The sequence below is a fragment of the Doryrhamphus excisus genome, chromosome 18, assembly GCF_030265055.1.
Source record: "Doryrhamphus excisus isolate RoL2022-K1 chromosome 18, RoL_Dexc_1.0, whole genome shotgun sequence".
NCBI lineage: Eukaryota > Metazoa > Chordata > Actinopteri > Syngnathiformes > Syngnathidae > Doryrhamphus > Doryrhamphus excisus.
The window spans coordinates 3,313,547-3,338,157 of NC_080483.1; the positions used below are offsets into that span (position 1 = coordinate 3,313,547).

At 46.4% G+C, this 24,611-nt stretch overlaps 3 protein-coding genes across 5 annotated transcripts; 2 read left to right on the forward strand and 1 right to left on the reverse strand.

Moving 5' to 3' along the window:
- Positions 1-658: 658 nt before the first annotated feature.
- Positions 659-3,623, forward strand: rbm15b (RNA binding motif protein 15B). Its single transcript, XM_058054866.1, has one exon. The coding sequence runs from the start codon at positions 946-948 to the stop codon at positions 3,274-3,276; it is 2,331 nt and encodes a 776-aa protein (XP_057910849.1). The 5' UTR covers positions 659-945; the 3' UTR covers positions 3,277-3,623.
- A 2,945-nt stretch (positions 3,624-6,568) lies between these two features.
- On the reverse strand, positions 6,569-17,364 carry dag1 (dystroglycan 1). The gene is made up of 4 exons (XM_058055307.1): positions 17,094-17,364; positions 12,131-12,552; positions 9,290-9,751; positions 6,569-9,216 (listed from the first exon to the last, which is right to left on the reverse strand). Exons 2-4 carry the CDS (start codon positions 12,398-12,400, stop codon positions 7,390-7,392), a joined length of 2,559 nt encoding a protein of 852 aa, XP_057911290.1. The 5' UTR covers positions 12,401-12,552; positions 17,094-17,364; the 3' UTR covers positions 6,569-7,389.
- Positions 17,365-21,711: 4,347 nt separating this feature from the next.
- On the forward strand, positions 21,712-24,433 carry nicn1 (nicolin 1). 3 transcript variants are annotated; one of them, XM_058055309.1, is made up of 7 exons: positions 21,712-21,874; positions 23,113-23,259; positions 23,343-23,525; positions 23,586-23,699; positions 23,828-23,896; positions 23,983-24,093; positions 24,177-24,428. In XM_058055309.1, the coding sequence occupies exons 2-7, from the start codon at positions 23,116-23,118 to the stop codon at positions 24,216-24,218; spliced, it is 663 nt and encodes a 220-aa protein (XP_057911292.1). In that variant the 5' UTR covers positions 21,712-21,874; positions 23,113-23,115; the 3' UTR covers positions 24,219-24,428. The 3 variants fall into 3 exon arrangements, with proteins under 3 accessions (XP_057911292.1, XP_057911293.1, XP_057911291.1); XM_058055310.1 differs by lacking the exon at positions 21,712-21,874 and adding an exon at positions 22,708-22,863 and having other exon boundaries at positions 24,177-24,431; XM_058055308.1 differs by lacking the exon at positions 21,712-21,874 and adding an exon at positions 22,866-23,014 and having other exon boundaries at positions 24,177-24,433.
- The last annotated feature ends 178 nt before the right edge of the window (positions 24,434-24,611 follow it).

Sequence of the window (24,611 nt, forward strand, 5' to 3'; positions counted from 1 at the left end):
CCACCACAATCTTTTAAGATTATGCATGAAATAAGTGTCACTGCGACTTTTGAGTATGACATAAATACATAGTCATGTCCACTACCAGTTAAAAAGTTTGAACCACCTTTGCCCTTTAAGTCGCGTGACACATTTCATGCCAGGTGTCCTGAGTTTCATGAGCGGCGTTCCAGTGCACGCAGGTGGAAAACGTTCTCGTTCCGATTCCCTAGGATGAAGCATATTTGGTAGTGTGCTTGTTGGTGCTGACATGACCGCCCTTTATGCGGTCATTTGACAGTTGGGAAGCCGGGGAATTCTACATGAAAATGTGTTACATGTTTTGATATTATGCTATTTGATAAAGGTTTTTCACAGATGAACATGACTCAACTTCCTGCTTCTGTCACACATTTGGAACGCATGGAAACTTTGCTACATCTCATGATGTTCATATGTGAAATAAAAGATTTACTATTGGTAAATACACCTATGCTTCCAAATATATATCGTCCAGTTAATATGCAACGGTCATTAAATTTAATAATGTATCAGTCATGACTAAATTTAACTTAAAATGTAAGTAATTTAAAAATAACTCTCCAAGCCAGGAATTCATTTATTCATAATAATTCACATTACGTCCACGAAAAGCCTTTACGCCGTGACGTCACGACGTCAGCGCTGACTCCGCCTCCCAGGAGAAAGCGCACATTCCTATTGTCCAAGATGGCGACCAGAGCGCAGCTCCTCCGACGCTTGAGATGTTTTCCAGCAGCTTTCGCCTTTTCGCTAAATGTTTGAACATGCCTCGGCGCTTCGGGCCGGAAGTGGCGCTTTAGGAAAACCGTCTCCCGCAATCTGGTTCGGGCTAACACCGCCGGACGTCGCTCTCCAGCAAGGATTCCTGTCGCCGCTACTGCCCTCCCCCCCCAGCTGAAGTCGGAGCTCCATCTCCGCACCGACATGAAGAGGCAGGCCGCTAGGGAGAGTCCTGCTAGGGCCGCAGCTCGGCGGCTCCGGGAGAGGGACCGAGAGAGCGGCCGCCGAGAGGAGCTTCCCCCGCCGCCCCCTCTTGCTCTGCTGCTCGCCGACAGCCGCGGACATCGACGGCGCAGCAGGAGCAGGGAGCGCGACAAGCCTCTTCATCCGCGGCACGACGTCAGCCTGCTGGGCCGAACCACCCCCGCGCGGGACTATAAAACGCTACTCATCAGCAACCTGGGCCAGCAGGTCCCGGACGAGGACGTGGAGGACGCGCTCTTTCACGAGTTCAAAAAGTTCGGTGACGTCAGCGTCAAACTGTCGCACACACCCGAACTGGGCCGCATTGCCTACGTGAACTTCCGGCACCCAGAGGACGCCAAGGAGGCCCGGCACGCCAAGTCATCCAGGTTGGTGCTGGCAGAGAGGCAGCTCAAAATCGAACCCGTGTACGTCAGGAGGCGGAGCGTGACACCACCTGACGTCACTTACTTGGCCTACCGACAGAGATCACTCTCCCCGCCCGGACCCACGCTCAGCCTCCGCGAGCTCCGAGCCCGCCAATATGCCCTGGAGAGTCTGAGCCGCGAAAGACTCCTCGACTACTATGGTATGCTGGATGAAAGGGGCCGGCCTTACGGCTTCCCACCGGCGCCGCTGCTGGACGACTTGAAGCCGGAGGATGACCAGCGTGCCACCAGCAACCTCTTCATCGGGAACCTGGATGGAGGCGTGACTGAGGCCGAGCTGAGGCGGGGCTTTGACAAGTACGGCGTCATCGAGGATGTGGTCATCAAGCGTCCCGCTCGCGGCCAGGGCGGAGCCTACGCCTTTGTCAAGTTTCAGAACCTGGACATGGCCCACCGGGCCAAAGTGGCCATGCAGGGCCGGCTCATTGCCGGCAATCCCATCAAGATTGGCTACGGCAAGGCCAACCCCACCACGCGTCTCTGGGTGGGCGGCCTCGGCCCAGCTAACTCGTTAGCTGCCCTGGCGCGGGAGTTTGACCGCTTCGGAAGCATCAGGAACATCGACTACGTGAAAGGTGACAGCTTTGCGTACATACAGTACGAGAGTTTGGACGCAGCCCAGGCCGCATGCACACAAATGAGGGGCTTTCCTCTGGGCGGACCCGAGCGACGCCTGCGAGTAGACTTTGCTAAAGTTGAGGAAAACCCCGCCCGCCCCTTTCCTCCTGGCTACCAGCAACCCGTCCAGCTCCTGCCACCCTACGACCTCCTTGGGGAGGCGTACGGACGCCATCGCAGCCTGGAGCGTGAGCTGAGGGGCGGAGCCAGGCTGTCCCCACCCTCCCACAGCCTCCCCTCCCAAAGGGACCGAGAACGCACACTACTGGAGAGAGACTTCACTGCCAGCCCCCCACGCGGCGCAGACCGGAGAGTCAGTGGAGTCGAGGCTTTCGGGAGGAGCGCCAGAGGGGGGCGGAGCCGCAGCCGAAGCCGGGAGCGTTGGCTGAAGGAGCGTGAGGAGAGGCGAGGTCGGCGGCGGAGCCACAGTTTGTCGGCCGAGCGTGAAAAGGGGAGGGTCAGAGCTCGCACGTCGCCTGATGCCAGCCCGGACCGAGCACGGGTTCGAGCCCCCGACTCCACCACGGAACCACGAGACCACTCCCCAGACGGTGCTGTGGGCGCCTGTCGCTTGGCCCCTAAGGAGTCAGAGTCTCCGCCCACTCGTCACCACAGCAAACGAGCCTCTGCCGAGCAGCTGGACAACCACCATGCCCCCACCGCCTTGTCCCCACCCCTCCCGACCAATGTGCCCTCCTCGTGTCCTGGCTCGCTGTCAGAGTTCGCCCGGGGGACGCTGTCCAAGTCGTGGCGTGGCTTTTTTGCTCTCAAGAACAGCAGCTTCCCTACCGAGCTCTTCCTGCTGGAAGGCGGAGCCTCGTTCTTCGCCGGCGTCATGCGGCACAACCGAGAGCAGCTCAAGATCGCCCAGCGCCTTCGCATGGATCAGAGCCGCTTGGACGAGGTGTCACGACGCGTCAAACTGGGTCGCCCTGACGGGTTTGCCGTCCTGCTCGCTCTCCAGGGACCCGTGGACCGCCAAGCCCCCGCCCCCGAGGCGGGCCTTCAAGTGCGCCTGCTGCGACACCTGGTAGCCTACCTGCGCAACAAAGAGGCGGCTGGCGTGGTCAGCCTGCCCCCCGCCAAGGAGGGAGGCCCAGGCGCCATGCTGTACGCTTTCCCACCAGGAGACTTTTCTGTGCAATTCCTGCAGGCGGCCAAGAGGGCGGCGACACGTCTGGACGAGGAACACATGGTGGTTGTCATCGTTAACGACACTAATTGACCTTGTTAGGAAGTCCAGGTGTTCATATTGAAGTGACTCCCAACATATTGTGGGCTTCTTGCCATAGTGAAACACTACATCATGATGACTGCGTCCTAATGAACATGAGGGCATTTGATGTCATTTTTTTAACACTATCAAACTTCCCCCCAAACAGGATGTAGAAATGTGTTACGTTACGCCAGAGCTGAAAATGTTGTGCTGTTTCCATGGTAACCTTTTTAACGGACTATGTTTTGATGTATTTGTTTTTAACAGTTGTCATGTAAAGAACTCTTTACTCCGAGCCTGCCGTCAGTTTCACTTTTTACTGCTAGTCCACACAAACGTAGACCATTAGCCATGCTAGTCCATGTGCTAAACATACATCATAGGATGTAGCGATGCTACACCACACGCTAATATACATAGTAACATCAGTCGTGCTCGTCCACATGCTAAGCATAACAGGATAGCATCAATTGTGTTAATCCGCATGCTAAACGCATGCAAGTTTTCTACTTAAAGTACTTAATCATTAATTAATTAATTAGATTACGAATGAATGAATGAATTTTGCTTTTCTTTTTTCATCATTTAAAATGCCATTTTCACATATATTACATGATAAGGTGCGCTTCTCCATTGACCGCTAGAGGGCAGTGTTGTATTGAGTCACGTGACATATTGGTTCGTGACAAACTAGTTTATACCTGATTTTTTTTGGACTTAGCATCATAAGCATCCTAGCATAAAGAAGGGCTCGACGCCATATTTGTGATATCAGCAGTAGGAGTTGTAATAAGTGGTTGTAATATATACATTAGCACTTTTTTTCCATCCCAGATCACTAAAGGGGCCATCCAAAAGTCACGTGACAACTGCAAATAATGTCATGTGGTTTTATTTGACGGCGGCCAGCAGAGGACGCGATGTGACCGCACGTAAATTCAACGATGACTTCTACGGTGAGTGTCAGCCACCTAAAATCACGCGTTTTTCTGTGGAAGGTACAGTTGACGTTTTGTTTCTAGTCGATTAACGACGTATTTTGTCAGCGACATATTGTAGTGTTCAATATGTGTCAGAGATGGCGGCCAAAAGACACAGTTGGTAGTCCACTTTACGAACACTATTTACTTAGTGGTGCATTCACGAACACCATAATTTAGAACATTAATGTTACAACACCAACAGGGCGTTACAATACGTTAAGTGTTATGTTGATATCGCCACCGGAAGCTAGTTGGTCAAAGACTAAATAGAGTTGTAGTGTATCCCGATCAAGAAAACACTGTCCTCTAGCGGTCAGTGGAGAAGCGCACCTTATCATGTAATACAGGGGACTCAAACTCAATTTACCTGGGGGCCACTGGAGCTCGGGTCCGGGCGAGGCTGGGCCGCATTAGGTTTTCCAAAAAAAAACGCATTTATTGAAAACAGAAAAATGAATAAACTTTGCTTTGGTTCCGATTTTCTACAAAAAAAGCTCTGATAAAACATTCCACTGTTCTCAAATATCTTCATTTTTATTTTTCTACACAAAATAAGATCAAGAATAAAGAAAATCAATCAATCAGTAATAAATAAATATAATAATAAAACGGCAAATAATAAAAAATTAAAGAAACCACATATAGTTGGGTTGACAAATTATTTTTTTCAGATTAAAATGAACAAAGCATTATTAGAGCCCTGTAGACATGACAAAACACGACTATAGTCACATTTATACTCTTTTTATTTACAACATATTGCGCAACTGCAGGGTCTTGAGACACATGCTAACTCGCAAACTAGAGAGCTAGCGACCTAAATGGTAGCCTCCAAGTTATTTCCTTTAAACTTAAAAAGCCAAAAACTTACCACTTCCACACGGATAAGGAGGATAACTATTAACAGTTATTTAACCTTTAACATGAACATTAATCAAACGTAATAATTTTTTCTGGGTACATGATACCATACAGCATCCATATCAAAGTTGCGCGGGCCGCACTAACATTAAACTTTCATATCAAGGCGGGGGCCTCAAACTAGTGTCCTGCGGGCCACATTTGGCCCGCGGGCCGCGTGTTTGAGACCCCTGATGTAATATATGTGAAAATGGCGTTTTAAATGATGAAAAAAGAAAAGAAAAATTCATTCATAATGATAAAATAAATAAATTAATGATTAAGTACTTTAAGTAGAAAATCTAAAACAAAATTCACACATGGTTGCTTTCAGTATCAAAAGTATCAATATTTTGATTTGAGAATGGATTTTAGAGCATGAAGAGTTGATCAGACGTATCGATACTAGCCTGCTATCGATCACAAAAATAAAAATTTGAAGCTGAAGCTTGACTGAAACTGTAGAAATACGCTAAAACGTAGAATGAAAATAAGAGCAAATTGGTCGTTTGGCAGTAGAGAGCATAAAGAGGATCATGACATGCATACATTGTGGATGTTATAGATATTACTGGAGAACATTCTTCCCGCCTTCGTCATTCCCAGCAAAGGTCAAGTGACGTTCCAAAGGAAGCTTTGTGGTCTTTTCCATCGCCGCTTTGTCGAGGACGCCAAGTGTGCGGAGCCGATGCCGATGAAGAGGAAGAAAGATGAAGGCGGTGTTTGTTGTCCGTTTCTGTGACAACGACAACGACAAAACACGTGTCCACTGAGAGGTGGGCGTGGCGATGGGATTATTTTGGAATGTTGAGTGCAAAGGCGACGTGAGCGACATGTGGTCACATGATCTTTGTTTTTGTGGACGTGAACATGCCGACGCTTGACCCCATGGCACATCCTTCTGCTGTTTCCATGGTGACATGCAGCCTCATTTGCATGTTTACGTCGCCCCTTCCAAGAGAAACTCTGTGACGACCAAGACGCAAAAAGTCACATGACATGTCCCCGCATCCTGTTTATCTCATCATGGCGACCTTGAAGACGGCAAGGTCAGAGACGGTCATGCGTGACGTTTCGTCTCTCATTAAACCATGGCGGCACCCACGGCGTGCTCGGAGGGCTTCATTAAAACTACTTCCTGTTTGACTCGCCGCTGCTTTCTCTAGGCCTTTCCACGGGACCCAAAGCACCTTCTGAGCATTATGACCATATTCATAATCATAGTACCATTAACAGTATTTTATTTCTTTCTTTCTGCTTTTTCCTGATTACGGAGTCGCCACAGCGGATCTTAATATTCCGGATGCCTTTCCTAACGAATACCAATGGTGCCAATATTAATAACAATTCCTAATAACTATGTTTATTACAAATAACCGACAGGATCAATCAGCCAAAAGACGAGATGATAATGAGGATGACGATGTCGTACCACATGGTTTTATTATGGAAAGTGAAAGAAGCCTGTGAGCCAATCAAACGTCAGTCATGTCAAAATAAAAGTACATCAAGTATGAGCAAAGATAAATGCAAAGGCACGCACATGAAAGTCATCAACACAACTTCTAGTTTCTACCCATTATTATTATTATTATTATTCATTTAGTAACCATCACTTTGACAAAGTATCAAAAGTGGATTAAAAAAGTTCTTTCCTTGTGACATCAGCGACCTCATCGTCCTTACGTAGAAAAATAATCTCCATCCAAATAACCTGCAGAGACTTTAGCTGACATGATTGGAGCACCTTCATAATCATCAATCATTCATTACATCAGACGTCATTTATTGCTTCACACAAGACCCCCCCCCACTCCATCTTTATACATGTACCCTAGAAGCAGGACCACCACATTGCCATGACAACCTGCTTGTTGTCGACTGTGATCACGCATACACACGCACACAGTCCTTGTGTTATCCAAAAGACGGAAAAATGTTAGGAAAACGACTCCGTCCTGAAAAAAAAGAATAAAAGAGACACCCCCCTCCCCCACCCCATCCCGTCTGGAGCGCTCATTTCTTGACCGTTGTGGTTAAATGTCACGTGCCTCTTTAGCCGCTCAGCGACCGCTATAACATCCAGGCTTCCAAGCCCCGCCCCCCTCCCCACTAGAAAGGCAAACTCCATAGTGGTGTTGACCATTAGCACCTCGTATGTCCGGCCGCAGAAAAGTCCAGACGGTGTAAAGAAGACCAGGAAGCAGCGTGAGCAGGAAGGGGCGGGGCCCAACAGGTCTTAGGGGGGCACGTAGGGTGGTGGTGATCTATAGGGAGTCATGTTCTTGGGCCGGGAGCCTTTGCCTTCCATGGGCGTCGTGAAGGGTGGCGGCGGCTGATAAGGAGGCGCATTGGGGTCCTCGTCCCGGAGTGCCGTGTACTCCCCCAGCAGTTCCCGGTTTAGGGGCGTGGTCTCTGGCGTGGCCACGTTGGGGTACTCGGGAGGCGGCAGAGGAGGCTTCTCCTCCTGGAGGATCAAGGGGGCGCTGGAAGAGGCCGGCGGTTTGGAGTCATCCAGCTCGTCGGCGAAGATAATGGGAACACCTTTCTTGATGAAGGTGGCCTGATCCTCCAGGGTCAGCTTGCCTTTCCGCTTCTTCCTGTAACAGATCATGGCCATGATTCCCGCTATCAGCAGAATGGCTGCCACCACCACGGCGGGAATGACCGTGTGGAGGTAGACATCGTCTGTACTCTGCCGCCCGGTTCCCAGAGCCGGCGTGACTGCTGGAGGTTCCGGAATTTCCATCTCTCCAGGAGGGATGAAGGAGAATGTCCTGCAACTTGCCCTTCCCTTCACCGTGACACCCAGGGGTCGAAATTCCGGCTCCATGGAATTTTTTAAGGATTGTGAGGGTCGTCCGTCGGCGTCTGCGAGCATCCTGCTCATGGTCATGATCTGCTCCTTGGGACAGGGATGCTGTGGCAGGCTGCTGTTGGTCCACTCCACCTGGATGGAACCTTTGCTGATGTTCTTCAGGCTCACCATGCTGCTGTTCCGATCTCCCAACGCATACGCCAACTTCCTGACCAGCAGGATCTTCCTGTGGATGTCGTGGGTGACTGAGCGTGGTTCTCCTTCCAGTCGGGCGGTGAAGACAACGGGAGATTTATCGTTAGCGGGCCAGCGATTGACGCGGACCTCAATAGCGTCGATGACGTTCAGTCCACCTTTGTCAGTGGCCTGCATGAAGTACTCGTGTTTTCCTGCGTTCTGCACATCTGGAATTCCATAGAGAAGCTGACTGGTGCTGTTGAACTGGATCCAGGAACCTTCACCGACCACTTCATTTAGGTTCTTCCTCAGGCTTAGACGCAGCTTGTCAGTGGTTCCGTCTTCTTTGTCGAAGAACGTGTCTGAGGGGATCTTCACTTCAAAGTAGGTGCCCACTAAAGCGTTGACCTGGTCAATAGGATTGCGCAATACTGGTTTTTCATTGTAGGGATCTGGGACGATGCCAGGAGACGGTGTGGTGCGCCTCGACGGCTTGGCAGTGGACGTCTTTGGTTCTTTGGGCACGGGTGTGGTTTTGGGTCTTTTGGGCTTCCTTGTAGGTTTTCGTGTGGGCGTAGAAGGCGTGGCAGTGGCTTCCACGTGGGTGGGCCTGGTTGCTGTTGGTTCAATGAGGACGGTGCTGGTGGTGTCCATCATCCTGGTCGGCTGAGGGGGGCCCAGGGTGGGTGTGTGGCTGATCGGCTCACGGACTCGAATGGTGGGCTTCCCCGGTAGCGGCACAGGCCCTCGAACAGGCTGCACCGAGCTTTCGGTCGGAGTGGCGATTGAAGGCGAGGACAGAGTGGGGACAATCCTCACTGGAGGTTCAACTGCGCTGGTCGGAGGAAGCACGGTCAGGACCGGCGTGGGGGTGTTGTTTAACTGGCGCCTGACACGCTTGGCAACGTGAGGCTTCTTGTTCGCAATGTGCCAGCCCACCACGGGATACCCCAACTTCGCCGACATGGTGCCCGCTTTTGCCGGTCCTTGGACGCTGTCGATGTTTGGTACGGCGCTCTGGTCGAGCGAACAACCCAGCTTCCATGACAGCAAGGCGCCGTTCTCCACCACCTGGTGGGACACATCACTTCATTAGGCACACCTTCTCTTAGTAGGACATGTGGCGCACAATGGCGTGACTCACCTTTTTGGCATTCCCGGGTCCCGCCATGAAAGCAGACATGTCAAAGAGCCGGTTGTTGACCACAGGAAGTAACTTCATCAAGTGCAGCTCCATCCCTGAAAAGCTACGCATGTTCTCCAGGAGTTCCACCCTCTGCTGGGAGCTCATTTTGGTCAAATCAGCATCCAGGATGACCGTCAACAAAGTCACCGGTTCCTCGTCACCGCACGTGAACAGCTCGTGTTCCGTGGCGACTTGGTTGGACGTGGTCTGAGGCAAGTCGGCCTCCAAATGATCTTCAGGGTGCACCTCGACGGAGAACACCTCTGACCAAGATGATTCTGGCGATTTGGTGATGTTGCATAGGGTCACCGTGATGTAATGAACGCCTTTATCCTCATCCAGTGGTACACCCTGCAGCATCCTTTGGGCGGCATGCCAGTGCAGCCAGGCGGGCAGGACATCCTTCCCTGACTCGGAGATCTAAAACGTGAGAAGATGCTGAGGTCAAATAAAGTACATTCCATCTTTATGTTAATTACTGGAGTGTTAATATTCATGGATTATTTTTAACGAAAGTGCTGGGGAAGAAAACCCGACATGGTGCCAAGGTGAGAGGAGCCCCCTGACCAACTCCATAATGCTCATCAATGCACACCTTGGAGCAGCCAATGAGAATTGGGAACCACCACCAGACGCTGTTTTAACACAATTACACAAACGCCATCACCTCACTAGACACACACACACAGTATTTAAAGATGTGTGAAGGAAGGAAGGAAAGAAGGAAGGAAGGAAGAGATGAAAATAGAAAAGGAGGGAGGGAGGGGGGGATTCCTGGCCTAGTTGAGCGTCTCCAGTGGAAAATGTGAGGCGCAGGGTGGGGGTGGGGTTTTTAAACATCTTTATGGTGCGCCCATGCTTGTGTGTGCGTGTGTGTGTGTGTGTGTGTGTGACGAATGTTTCCATGAGACAGGAAGGTGCGGATGACATCATCTCGCTGTCATGGCAGACAAGCAACTGTCATTTAAGCTGAACACACATGCATGCCAGAACATGAAAACACACACACACACACACACACTAGAAGCCATGAGTCACAGTGGTGTGTTTCTATGTAATTAAATGTACTGAAATGTGTCATTATATTCCGTTCAAACGTGGGAAGCCTTCTACGGGCATCTGTTCAGGCGCGCCACCGCGTGCACTGACAGCTCGCTCACGGTCAGCGACGAGTCGCTCTGACCGCCAAACGCCATCACAACTAGCGTGTGCTCCATTCTTCCTGCTGCTTTGATGTGTCTGCATGTTGCCTAGCAACAAGATGACATTTATACACTGAACGCCATCGCTATGCTTCCTACACATGCGCACACTTTAAGTTACTTTATCAGCAAATTGTAATGGTTTTATTTCATTTGAACATGCATCAGATGACAATTGAATGCATCACATAATCAGTTCACAGTTCCACATGTCCAAAAGGAGTAGGAAGAAGCAAAGCTTATTAAATCCTACCCCTCATCTTGTACTTTTACAATCAGTAACTGTTACATTTGTTCACTTCCTGCTTTCCTAATATAGTTTAAGTTTTTTTTATTTTATTATGTTTTTGTATCCTTCCCCTAGACCACAATGTTGAACAATCTTTGTTTTGAGGTCATTTGACAGTTGTTTTGAGGCTACCATGGTGCTACTCTTCAGAGAAGATGCAACTTACAATTGGCCCCCTCAAATATGGGATATGCAGGTCAAGGGTCAATGACCTTACCAAACAAATTCTGTGTTCCAGTAATTAGTGTTAAAGGTATCCAAATCAATAAAACAACAAAGGTGCCCAAATTTATGCACCTGCCTACTTTTGTTGCCTACTTTTATTGAAATAATTATTGCACACTTTCTGTAACTCCTATAAACGTCATATATTTAACTGAAATCGCTGATCCAAACAACCAGTAAAAATAATGCAAATTACCAGGGGTGCCCAAACTTTTTCATACCATGTATATTTTCAGGCTGTAAAATGCCTTCACTTCAGTCATTAAGTGTCTCACCGTATTCTATCCTCTGCGCCATTCCGCTGTAGTGTTTTTGTATCCTTGTTAAAACTATGCATAGTCCTCCATAAACCGAAGATTAATTTACAGTATTCCATAATGGCGCAAACTGGAAACACGGCAGTGGTGGACGCAGGAGATTGATCGATAACAGTCTACAGCCAATCAGAGTGCAGATGCGGCTGGCTACACATGCCGACACCAAGAACTGGACATGGCTTCAACTCTCACATGATTTTCAAGCCCTCTACTGGTAGCAGTAGTAAATACGATAAAACAGTAAAAACACAAAACAGAGCACTGATATAGCTCTAATACACCGCAAGGACGCAGAACAAAATGCGTGTTCATACGCTGTTTTTAAAAAATGCTAAATTGTACTTAAAAAACAGGGAATCTGTGAAAGGTGTAGCGAGGGAACACTGCAGTTTCGTTATTTTAGGATTGCAGTTACTGTAGGAGTAAAGCTTAAAAGTGAAGTTACATTAGGAGTCAATTTACATTCTGAGTACATTTACATTAGGATTAAAATTACTTTAAAAGTAGAGTAATAAAGTTACTTCAGGGGTAAAGTTACATTAGGAATAAAGTAAAGTGATAAAAATACATTAGGATTCAAATGAAATTGGTAAAGTTGCTTTCGCAGTAAAGTGGAGTAGTGAAGTTACTTTAAGAGTAAGTTTACTTCAGGATTGAAGATACTTTAGGAACGTGGAGCAGTAAAGTCATATTCCCATTAGTGGAGTGAAGTAATGAAGGTCGTGTGTGGGCGGTCAATTAAGGGACACCTGAGTTAGCGACTCACCTGCGTCACGTGGCCAACATATGTGTCCTCCATCTTGGTAGGCATTTTCATCTGAAACAGCCGGCCCACCGCTGCCGAGGAGTCTGGGAAGTTCTGCCGAGCGGCTGCCGTGTTGGCGTCGGAGGTGACTTCCTGGAAGTGTAGGAGGAGTGAGGAATGCATGGACGCCTCCAGCTCACCTCCTCCCTCTTCTCCTCGCACGGCCACCAGGAGCAGAGCCAGCAGGAGGACGCTCATTCTGACACCTCCCATGCCGACACCCTGGAACATTGTCACTGATGCTGGGCTAAAGGGGGAGGGGCATACACCCCTGAGCCCACTCTTGCTTTAAGCTCCTCCCCCACTTGACTGGCTGCAGGAGAGAAGCTGCTCCTCCTCCTCCTCTTTTGCCCTCCTCGCAGGGAGGTGCGGGCTGCCGCCTCCTGTACGGAAAAACACACAGGTAAGAGGAGGCATGACCACAACACGACATAAGTTCACAACTTGACACACACACACACACACACACACACACACACACATTGTTGGCCACAGAGATGTAAAGTAATATGACTACTTCCACAATGACCTTTCTTTGGATGATCAGGAAGTGAAAGGAGAAAGTGGAAAGGGGGCGGGGCCGGATGGAGCGTGGATTACCAAACAAAGAGTGAGCACTCAAAGCTCCACGCATGAATGCGTACTTCTCTTTTGTGTGCGTGTCTTGTTATGCATGCCACCCTTTCATGGGACGCCCCACCCCCTGGGTGAGGAGACGGTAGAAAGTCCCCATGGATCCCTGCTGATACTTTCTTATCCGAGCAGATGCCCGGCACAGACAACCAATCACTGCGGGAATTCCCGGCAACAACAAAAACACTCAAAGCTTCTTTGTTACTCCGCCCCCACACTCGCTGAGCTAAACGCTTTGTTTGGAGTCAAAGCTCTGAACCTTCCTGCTGTTCCACCTTTTAGCCTCACTTCCAGAAACTCACGGATAAACTCTTCTTGGAATCTTCAACAACGCCCCCTGCTTGTTTTTTTAATTATTATTATAGCTCAACTAGCCAACATGCTAGTCATTATGCTAATAAACGTATTAAAAGTTAACCATGCTAGTACACAAGCTAACAGGCATGTAAAGTTAGCCATGCTAGCAAAAAAGCTTACAAACACACTAGAGTTAGCCAAGTAAATATCCTAACAGACATGTAAAGTTAGCCATGCTAGCAAAAACACTTACAAACACACTAGAGTTAGCCAAGTAAATATCCTAACAGACATGTAAAGTTAGCCATGCTAGCAAAAACGCTTACAAACATACTGGAGTTAGCTAAGTAAACATCTTAACAGACATGTAAAGTTAGCCATGCTAGCAAAAACGCTTACAAACATACTAGAGTTAGCTAAGTAAACATCCTAACAGACATGTAAAGTTAGCCATGCTAGCAAAAACGCTTACAAACATACTAGAGTTAGCTAAGTAAACATCCTAACAGACATGTAAAGTTAGCCATGCTAGCAAAAACGCTTACAAACATACTGGAGTTAGCTAAGTAAACATCTTAACAGACATGTAAAGTTAGCCATGCTAGCAAAAACGCTTACAAACATACTAGAGTTAGCTAAGTAAACATCCTAACAGACATGTAAAGTTAGCCATGCTAGCAAAAACGCTTACAAACATACTAGAGTTAGCTAAGTAAACATCCTAACAGACATGTAAAGTTAGCCATGCTAGCAAAAACGCTTACAAACATACTAGAGTTAGCTAAGTAAACATCCTAACAGACATGTAAAGTTAGCCATGCTAGCAAAAACGCTTACAAACATACTAGAGTTAGCTAAGTAAACATCCTAACAGACATGTAAAGTTAGCCATGCGAGCAAAAACACTTACAAACATACTAGTTAGCCAAGTAAACATCCTAACAGACATGTAAAGTTAGCCATGCTAGCAAAAACGCTTACAAACATACTAGAGTTAGCTAAGTAAACATCCGAACAGACATGTAAAGTTAGCCATGCTAGCAAAAACGCTTATAAACATACTAGAGTTAGCTAAGTAAACATCTGAACAGACATGTAAAGTTAGCTGTGCTAGCAAACATTTTCATAAACATTAAGTTAGCAATGCTGGTAAACATGCTAAGAGACATGTAGAGGTTGCTGTAGCAAACAGGAAGTGAAATAGCGGAAGTATAATAATGTTATGGTTGAACACTACCAAGACGAAAAATAATTCAAGATGGCTGCAGAAGTAAAGTCTTTGATGCCTCCACCTTCGGCGCCTCATCTCAGAGTTCCCGTTTGCTGATCTTTTCATTTACTCGAGGCCGCCGGCTCGTTCAAGGACCTTCCGTCCGCCACACGAAATGACACTGCTGGGGGAGGAGTCACGTCACATGACTGACAGGCAAGTGACAGGCGTCATTTGTGTGATGACAACAGGGAAGTGAAGATGCTGTCACTTAACTACTGATGGAGGCAGAGTCACCTGAAAGCTTCGCTGTTTAGGAGGAAGGAAGATGACACAGTGAAGTAACAATAAAACCACTTCCTGTGACAGGACGTTCCCGAGTGACATCCCATCCATAAGTAGAATACGCAAGGTGACAAAGCAAGGAAATAAAGCGAGGAGGCTGCAACACGAAGGTGACCTCAGAACATTCCAGCCACTCCTTCCTGAACAGCTGGAAGAGAACAGGAAGTAACTTCCTCCTTCCTGCCTGGGCATGCATCACAGTTGGGAGAAGACCTCCTGCCTTTGCCAAAACACAACCTTTGTTTTACACAAATATCCTGCAGTGCTAATACAGTTCCTTATCTTTGTGTAGGACACGCCCCCCCTCCACATGTCCACCATGTTGACCACACACACACACACACCGCTTCCTGTCTGTGCATGCGTGTGTATGCGTGTGTTTGACAAGACCACCTGCAAAGACACACACTGTGACAGCTGCACACGTGTGTGCTCTTGTCTTGGTATCTTTGTGTGTGGTGTGAGAAACAGCTGACAGCATGTGTGTATGTGTGTGATACAATGACAGCTGCCAGTCAATCACGCAGACACACAGCAGAGTCTATGTGACTGGTTGAAGTCTTTATGGAGTCAATACATAAGATTATACACAATTTATGGCCTCATTTAACACTGTTGATCAGGGGTCTCAAACTCAATTTCCCCGGGGGCCACTGGAGATAAGGCCTGGGTGAGGCTGGGCCGCATCAGGTTTAAAAAACAAAAACATATTTATTAAAAACAGAAAAAAATAAATAAAAAACTGTCTTCAATGCTTTTGCTTCTGCTATACCCTACACTTTTTTCAGTGCTTTGGTTCCGGTTTTCCACGAGAAAAGCTCTGATAAAACATTCCACTTTTCTCAAATATCTTATATATATTTTTATTTACTACACAAAATAAGATGAAAAAATAAAGAAAAATCAATCAGTAATACATAAATAAAATAATAATAAAACCTAATAAACCACATATAGTAGGTGGGTATAGAAATTATTTTTTGTCAGATAACCTTAACCTTTAACATGAACATTAATGAAACTTAACCCTTTTACCCAATTAGCAAGTTGCACAAAGCTATCATTTCTGTGTTCATGATACCAAACATTAAACTTTCATATCAAGATGGGGGGCCTCAAACTAGCATCCTACCGGCCGCATTTGGCCCGCGGGCCACATGTTTGAGACCACCGCTGTGGATGATTTCATCTATCATGGCTGCCGCCGCAGCAACATGAATGGAATGTGTATTGTGTGTGTGGGTGGGGGGCTTCGGAACTAGAGTTATGGTAGGCATGGAGGGGGGGCATGAAAGAAGCGAGCATCTGTGGTCACATGATGACTTGAAGGAATGCTGCACTCGTTCCGACTCGTTCCAAAGGTGTGTGTGCGTGTGTTGCTGATGTTTAACTGTTACTTTTAACATGTACACGTCTCTCACTTCCTCCCCCAACACACACATACACGCACAACTTTTGAAGGTGGGGTGGTTGCCATGGTTACCACAGAAACTCTGAATTCCTCAACAGGCCTCAACGTGTTGTTGGACACAAGAACACAAGACTCGTCCCAATGGAAGACAACTCTTGCCAACGTTGTGTTAGCATCTGGCAACATCAACACCTTCACTACTCACTCTCACTCAAACGTTACATTCTGGACAAATGTTGCCAGAGCGAGTGTGTGTCCATCCTTGGGGTAGAGCTAAGACATCAGGTGTGTTAGCGGGTGGACCACACAACTGTTAGCATTCAAGTGACATGCAGGATGTGATCCCTGAAGACAAGTGGACAGTGAAAACAGTCACACTGGCTGCCCGGCATCGAACAATGTTCTCAAAAGGACATGAAGATCCGCCTACTGGACCATGTCTCTATGTTGCTAGCGCCCATGTTGTTACAAGACACCGACACACTCGTGTGTGTGTGGTACAAATCATGACCCTCACCGTCACAGGTTCCCTTATTTTTACACTTGAAAGACTGTAATGAATGTGTGAGGTCAAAGGTCATGTGTGCTCAGCTGTATTGACGGTGGTAAACATCCTCATCCTCACACCACCAGGAGTGGTGTGCATGTGTAGGACAAGTAAAAAAGCGTGCACGCATTTGTGCAGGCACGCGCGTGCGCTGGGAATGAGGTCACATGCTAAGATAGCCCCCCACCAGGTGCCAAAAATAAACACAAGCCGATGAAGACCCCCCCCCATGTGTCTACATGCACCTGTTCAGTTCACGAGCAAGAAGCTAGCAACACGCGCACGCGTACAAACACCGGATTGCTAGTCCGACGTGCAAGCGCACAGATGTAAGGACACCAGAATGAAAAATATAATGAAATATTCCCGCCAAGAGGAACGTGTGGGTACGCGCACACGTGCACTCTCTCTCTCTCTCTCTCTCTCTCGCTCTCTCCTTGCAGCAAGACATGCACACGCACACGCACACATAGACACTGACCGCAGTAAATGGTCGTCTTGTCGGGGCTGCTCTGCTCCAAACTTGGAAGGAAAAACACGACAGCGACCGCTCCAAGCGGCCCTGAACACAACGTTGGTCGGTACCGAACCTCAGGGCGGCGGCACCGAACCTGGAGCTCAGCTCGGCTGCTTGTTGGTGTGGCGAAGCGACGTGTCTTCCTTCTAGTCCGCGACGTGAACCGCTGCTGTGGACCCACAATGGAGGTCTACATGCAGGGGGCGGGGCTAGAGGAGAGGGCGGGCCACAGAAAGAGAAGGCTTCAGTCCGCCCCCCCCACTTTATACCCTACACTTTTTTTTCAGCTCCTCTCACTTTTTGTCGTCATAATGTCGCCACACCTGCATGTACGCGCCCTCATCGCGAACAACTCGCGTGTGACGTCACCATAATCACGTGACACCAAAGGTTCCTGCTCCTTTTCCCCAACTAATGTGCACGTGCTGAGACTGATTTTGACACTTTTGAACTCGTGAAACAACATGTTAGCATGTTAGCATCGGACATTGGTCAGGCTCCACTCATTGATATATCTTCACATACAGTATGTTCATTTTACATAAGAAGTTATTTTTTTGTAAATTAGCATTAATATTCACTTTTCACTCTTCATATGTCTAATTTCGTATTAAACTATAAACTTTGACTATGTGGTGTCGCACACATGGCTATGTTGTTTACATTGTTTATTTATTTCACTTCCTGACTATCCATACTCTATGCTGAATACAATGAAGATATCTCACCATGACAATTGTTGTTGGCTATAATTCATTCATTTTTGTTCAAAAACAAGCTGTCTTATGGACAATAGCCGGGAACAGTAATAAATGAATTAATCATTGTAAATGAAAATTAATTGACTAATTGGCCTCAATATACTGGGGTCATGTAGACCTGTCACGATAACATTCTTGTGTTAAACTATTCCAAAGTTTCAGATAATGAAGTTTACGCATTTGGAAGTAAGCCCTAAAAGAAGTTTGGGATGGCTCAAATGCTTGGTTTCAGAAGGTGTGGTAAAACTGACCCTTTGTGATGTCACAGAGGGGCAGACTTCCTTATACGGGCATGGCTCTCTTAGCTCTTAGCGAAGCTCTCTGCCCTCCCCCAAGCTGTGCTTTCCCTGCCGTTAACCAAACTCAACTACTCTTTACTTGCTAGCAATGGCTCGTGTTGTATTTATGTGTGGTGTTGCCATGGAGATAGCAAAGGTGAAAGGTCAGTGAAGGTATGGAGTGAGTTTAAAGGAACATGTTCAATCCTGCCATTGATCCATTGTTCACGCTGAGGGCAGTGGGTAAAGTGGGGGTTGTGGGGGCCCTAAACGACGCCCTTGGGTTGGCTGGGCTGTGGAATGTGACAGCCGGGCCCTCATCTTCTGCTGAGTGAGTGAAGCTAATGTGTTAATACGAGGATGAACTCACAGCTAATTCGCTGCATTGTGTGTGTGGTATAATTGATGTTCCTGTGCTGTGATTGGCCAGGAAAGAAGATGAGCAGGAAAAAGAAGGGTTATGTAAATGATCTTTGGTGAGAATAAGCTCAGACAGAAAGATGTGCGCCGTTCCGGGAGGCGTTTATGAGTGGTCAGTAAAACGTGTGTTTGCTTGTAAACGCCTCCCAGGCTGTCAGACCTTCACACTATTGTCCCAACAGCAACACCGCCACCCCCAACCTGAGCAAGACTAAGGAGCTTGTGGTGGGCTTTGGGAGCCTAACCAGGACCACCATTGAGGGGGAGGACACGGAGACACCCTGGTGCTCTGTTGAAATTCCATCCAGTTGTTATTTCGTACCTCATGCAAGACCTCTCAGGGTTTCAGAAAGAAATCCTGTTATGGCTGTGAAGAAAACTCCAAAATATGACAAATAGTGATATAATAATAACATAAATTAAAGCTGTAAGCAGCCTTGAACACACCCCCACACCCCCACGCAACTCAGGGTTCACATATGTAAGTCAGGAAGTGGGCTTCAAGATCTAACCTTGTGGAACTGAGTTCTTAACGTTTACGGTTTAGTGGCGAATTGATTGAACAGGAAGTCAAGAAGTCTGTGGTCAAAGTGACTAGGACTAGTTCACCCCTGGTTTTTGCCCTAAATTGCTGACTTCCTGTTTTTTTTTTTATCATAGGTTCTTGAGACTTTTTCGTGCGTCCTACCAGGGTCGACATCTCCACCAAATTTGTTGACATGCTGTGAAACTGGGTTAATTGTTTCCAAATTAAAGGGGAGCACTGCTTGTTCATGTTTGGGATCCCTGAAGTAGCTGCGCTTGCAGATTGTGTTGCTCTAGCTCAGGGGTCTCAAACATGCGACCCACGGGCCAAATGTAGCCCGCAGGACACTAGTTTGAGGCCCCCGCCTTGATATGAAAGTTTAATGTTAGTGCGGCCCGCGCAAGTTTGATATGGATGCTGTATGGTATCATGTACCCAGAAAAAATTATTAAGTTTGATTAATGTTCATGTTAAAGGTTAAATAAATGTAATAGTTATCCTCCCTATCCGTGTGGAAGTGGTAAGTTTTTGGCTATTTAAGTTCAAAGGAAATAACTTGAAGGCTACCGTTTAGGTCGCTAGCTCTCTAGTTTGTGAGTTAGCATGTGTCTCAAGACCCTGCAGTTGCGCAATATGTTGTAAATAAAGAGTATAAATGTGACTATAGTCGTGTTTAGTCATGTCTACAGGGCTCTAATAATGCTTTGTTCATTTTAATCAGGAAAAAAATCATTTGTCTACCCACCAACTATATGTGGTTTCTTAAGTTTTTATTATTTGCCGTTTTATTATTAATATTATATTTATTTATTACTGATTTATTCTTGATTTGTTTATTTATTTTTCATCTTATTTTGTGCAGAAAAATAAAAATTAAGATATTTGAGAACAGTGGAATGTTCTATCAGAGCTTTTATTGTAGAAAATCGGAACCAAAGCACTGAAAAAGTTTGTATATTTTTCTGTTTTTAATAAATGCGTTTTTGTTTTTTTTTGGAAAACCTGATGCGGCCCAGCCTTGCCCAGACCCTAGCTCCAGTGGCTCCCAAGTAAACTGAGTTTGAGACCCCTGCTCTAGGTCAAATAAATGACTGGTAGAAACACACTAACACGGCTGCTCTCAGGCTGCGATGAGTGTACTGAAGTGAAAGTCTTCCTTCTTCTCACCTGATGGAGATCTACCCAAACATTCCGGCTGGGCAGCCACTGTTGACACAACACACACACACACAGAAAGCATAGTGTATAGTCCAGTAGACGAGTGTTAGCTTGTCAGACTTCAGGTGCGACGTGGAGCGGCTACTTGGCCTCCATCACGTCGTCATGGTGATAAGAGCTTTCTACTTTTGTGTGTGTTTATTTTTGGTAGGGACCCTGATGAGGCGTCGCCGAGCTGTCGGCAGACACGCTATTATTAGAAACACATTCCCGTCTCTTTTTACACGCCTCACCCAACATGGCCACGCTAACTTTAGCCACAGACGCTAACAAGCTAGCGGGTAAAGTAGCACTTTTTGAAAGTGAAAAATGGCTTCTTGTAGTTATTGATCTCTGGCCTTCACAGCTTATGCCTCCCCAAATACACACAGATGCTAAAAGTCAAGCTAATGCTAACCTTTTCCTGTCCCTTACTGCTCTCACTGTGGTCATGTGGGTGTGGCTGACAGACAGGAGGAGGCGGAGACCTAATCCACACAGTCTAATGGTCCAGTGACCTTTGACCCTGACACAAAAGAATTGGTTGCATTCCAGCACCAAAGTCAGCCAAGGTCAAAGGTTGTTTTCCTGCCTTCAGTCCAACAACATCATCATCATCATCATCATCAGGCTTGGTTGCCTTGGTGACGCTCCCTTCCGTCACACACACACTCACCCCCACACACACACTTAATAATATGCAGTCAGGCCACGAGTTGGTAAAAGTCATGTGACTGACGTTTGATGTCTTCATACACACCACATACACACAGGTACACACTACACACATGTTTTTCACTTGTCTTTCTCTATGTGTATGTGTGTGTGTGTGTGTGTGTGTACGTACGTGCTTGAAAGTGGAGAACATTCCTGAGCTTCCTTACAAAAGGCAGTGGTCCATTAATCTGAGTGTGAGACACACACACACACACACACACACACAGGAATAAGGATGTTAAACACAGAAAAGAAAAGACGTAGAAGCTGTTAATTAGCATGAATACAAAGATTATCCATTCTAATCTCTTTTGCAGAACCTTCTGGAACCTTCTCTCTTACACACACATCACCATAAACAATGATAACACAATTCTTCCACTCACTTTTCACAAGAAAAATGATAATGATTTGGAATGATTATTATTATTACAGTACTAACATGATTTACAATAAACCAGCCTTTTGTCATACCCTGACCTTTGACCCAATAACACCCCGTCCATCCTTATAAGGTGATGTCTGTGTGCTATTTTAAAATTTGACAGGAGACCAAAAAGCTGCAATGTCTGGTCAAAGGTCAAAGGTGAACATTCCACTAATGTTGATTAGTGCATTAAGAACACGTTCAGTATTTCATTTACACACACACACACACACACACACACACACACACAAGAAGCTTGTGCTTCCCCCTGCTGACCTTTCCAAGTGTAGCGTTACTAGGACACAACGCGTGTGTGTGTATGTGTAAATATCCTGAGTGACACGAATAGGATTTACGATGAATGTGATTATTTAAAGACAGACATTTTGACATCAAGGGGCCTGCTGGAAGCACAAAAGGTAATGATTGACAGCAGCAGGTGGCCATGTTTGTCACTGCGAGCCCACTGAAACTGTAACAAATGACAACACAGCAGCTAGCATAACAGTTAGCATAGCAGCTAGCATAACAGCTAGCCTACAATCGAGCACAGTAACAAATACACGTTTTTAAACACGTGATGTGTGTACATTATCCAACATGCTGATATACCTTTATATGTTGTGTCTGTGTGAAGAGGTGAAATATTATTGATCACCGCGAGTTTTCGTTCGATGCCAACCAGTTTTACATTACACAGGTATTACAGACGCTGACCTTCAGACATCATTATTATCCCCTCATCTCCGTTGAAATAATAATAATAATAATAATAATTGTTATTATTATTAGGGGTATTATGTGATGTGTTTGCGCAGGTGTTGCAGTGGGGAGATATGTTCCGGGGTTGGGAAGGAAATGGTGTGACGGACAGGAAGAGAGCGAACCCGGATGTTAGTTAGTTGTAGGCGTGGGTTACGGCCGCGACAGTAGCCCTTGTTAAAAAGCTTGGTTCTTTTGTGTTCAATAAAAACAACAATAACAATACCGCAATCTTAACGAAGAACAAGCGACGTGAATGTGTTTATGAGTAATAATAAATCAATAAAAATCGTCATAATGATTTTGTAATCTGAAGTTTTAATGCTGCAGAAATGACTAACTCCATGCAAGACTGCCCCCTGCTGAGTATAACAGGAGAAATACATTTTGAACATCATTCACTTTATATCACATGACCACGCGACCACTTAATTATGCCCACGTGTCACTCTTAGTTTATTTCCTGCGATTTGACGCTATTTGTGAAAGTTTTTGGTGAAAGTAAAAGATTTTAAATAATCTCTCTTTGGTCGAAGAGCGCTGCTGGCTCTTTAAGAACTCACCGTCACTATGGTTACATTCCGGAAGTAGCGGAGCATCGTTAGCTTGCTAACCCTGCGAGCATCTTCTTGTCTTCGAGGAAACAGTAAGCAGAAAGACTCTTTATCAGTAGCACGAAAAGCTAATCATTTAGCTGCGTTAGCACCCGTCAGAGGGATTAGCAGCATGGACACCATTTTAAAAGACAGAAAAAAACTATTAATTCATGTTTACATTATATGTGTAACATAGACAAGGTCAGGTTTATGTGTGTGTATGTCTCATGTGACATTTAATGATCATGTGTTAAAAAATTATTACTAATCAGTTGAACGTTTGTTATGATTGCTTCTAGGACATGAGCGATGATGACGTCATCCAGCACATCACGTGCACTGTCAAACCTCCAGTATACCTTCACTTTGGAGACGTCAAGGTAGACTCCAGCCACTCGGGCGTCTGCGTGCTGGATGTCAGCCTCCCCTTTGGAAAAAGTGTAAACGTAAGCAAGCACGCCTCGTACTGTGTCCCACGATGCTATTGATTGTGTTAGCATGTTAGCATGTGTTAACATGTCATGGTCAGATTGAGGCTGTCGCCTTCAAGAACTACTACACAGCCTTCGTCAGTGTGAGGCTGCAGAGGCGGAGCCCCAGCCAGGAGGCAGTGGCGGCCAAGTGGGTCACGGCTGTCAGGGACCTCCCTCTTATGAAGAACCCCCATACTGAGGCGGGTTCGCAGGACTTCTATGCCATCCACCGGACCCAGGTATGTGTATGTGTGTGTGTCTGTGATGACACACGCTAACTTCCTGCTCCTCGCATTCAGATGCAAGTGGAGCCAGATCATGTCACGTCCTTGAGACTCATCCTGAGACAGCCGTCCTCTGCGTGGTTGACCTTCAACCTGGAGGACATCCGCATCTTCCCTCGCACGCAGACGGTCTCTCGTTTCACACATCCTTGCACTTTGTGTCCACCAATCAGCTGAATCAGTGTACTATTGATAACATGCTAACTTCTTAGCATGGGCACAGTGAACCAGGTGGTAATGATGATATCTTGTTTCAGGAGACTGGCAAGGAGCTCTCTGATTGGCTCTCTGCTCTGACGCTGGTTGACCGCCAACCTGACGTAGAGGTACACGCTAACACACATAGTACATATAAGACTACTTATACTTATGAGTGTGTTTTTTAAAACCCTGCCCCAAACCCCACCATCAGGAGGAGGGTCTGCCGGACCCTCAGACAGTTTCGTGCAGCCTTCAGCAGATGTGGGCATTGACCGAAGTAATGCAGAGCAGTCAGAGTTCCGCCTCCATCGGGCGCTTTGATGTGAGTGTCACATGGGGCAATGTTATTTTTTTCTTAAAATAGTATCATAAATCAATACAACTTAACTCTTTGTGTTTGTACAGGTGGAAGGATGCTACGACATCAACATTTTATCTGTGACATAAACATACGTATTATACTCACGCTGTCCTATAGCTACTGTATTCTCTGTAACCATCATTCCATATGACACAAGTTAAATATGAAATAAATAATTGCAGACATGTGATGGGTGTATTCACGATATAGAAATATACTGTATAAAGCAGGGGTCTCAAACTCAATTTACCTGGGGGCCACTGCAGCTAGGGTCTGGGTGAGACTGGGCCGCATGAGGTTTTCCAAAAAAAAACAAAAACGCATTTATTAAAAACAGAAAAATGAATAAACTTTGCTTTGGTTCCGATTTTCTACAAGAAAAGCTGTGATAAAACATTCCACTGTTCTCAAATATCTTACTTTTTATTTTTCTACACAAAATAAGATGAAAAATAAACAAATCAAGAATAAAGAAAATC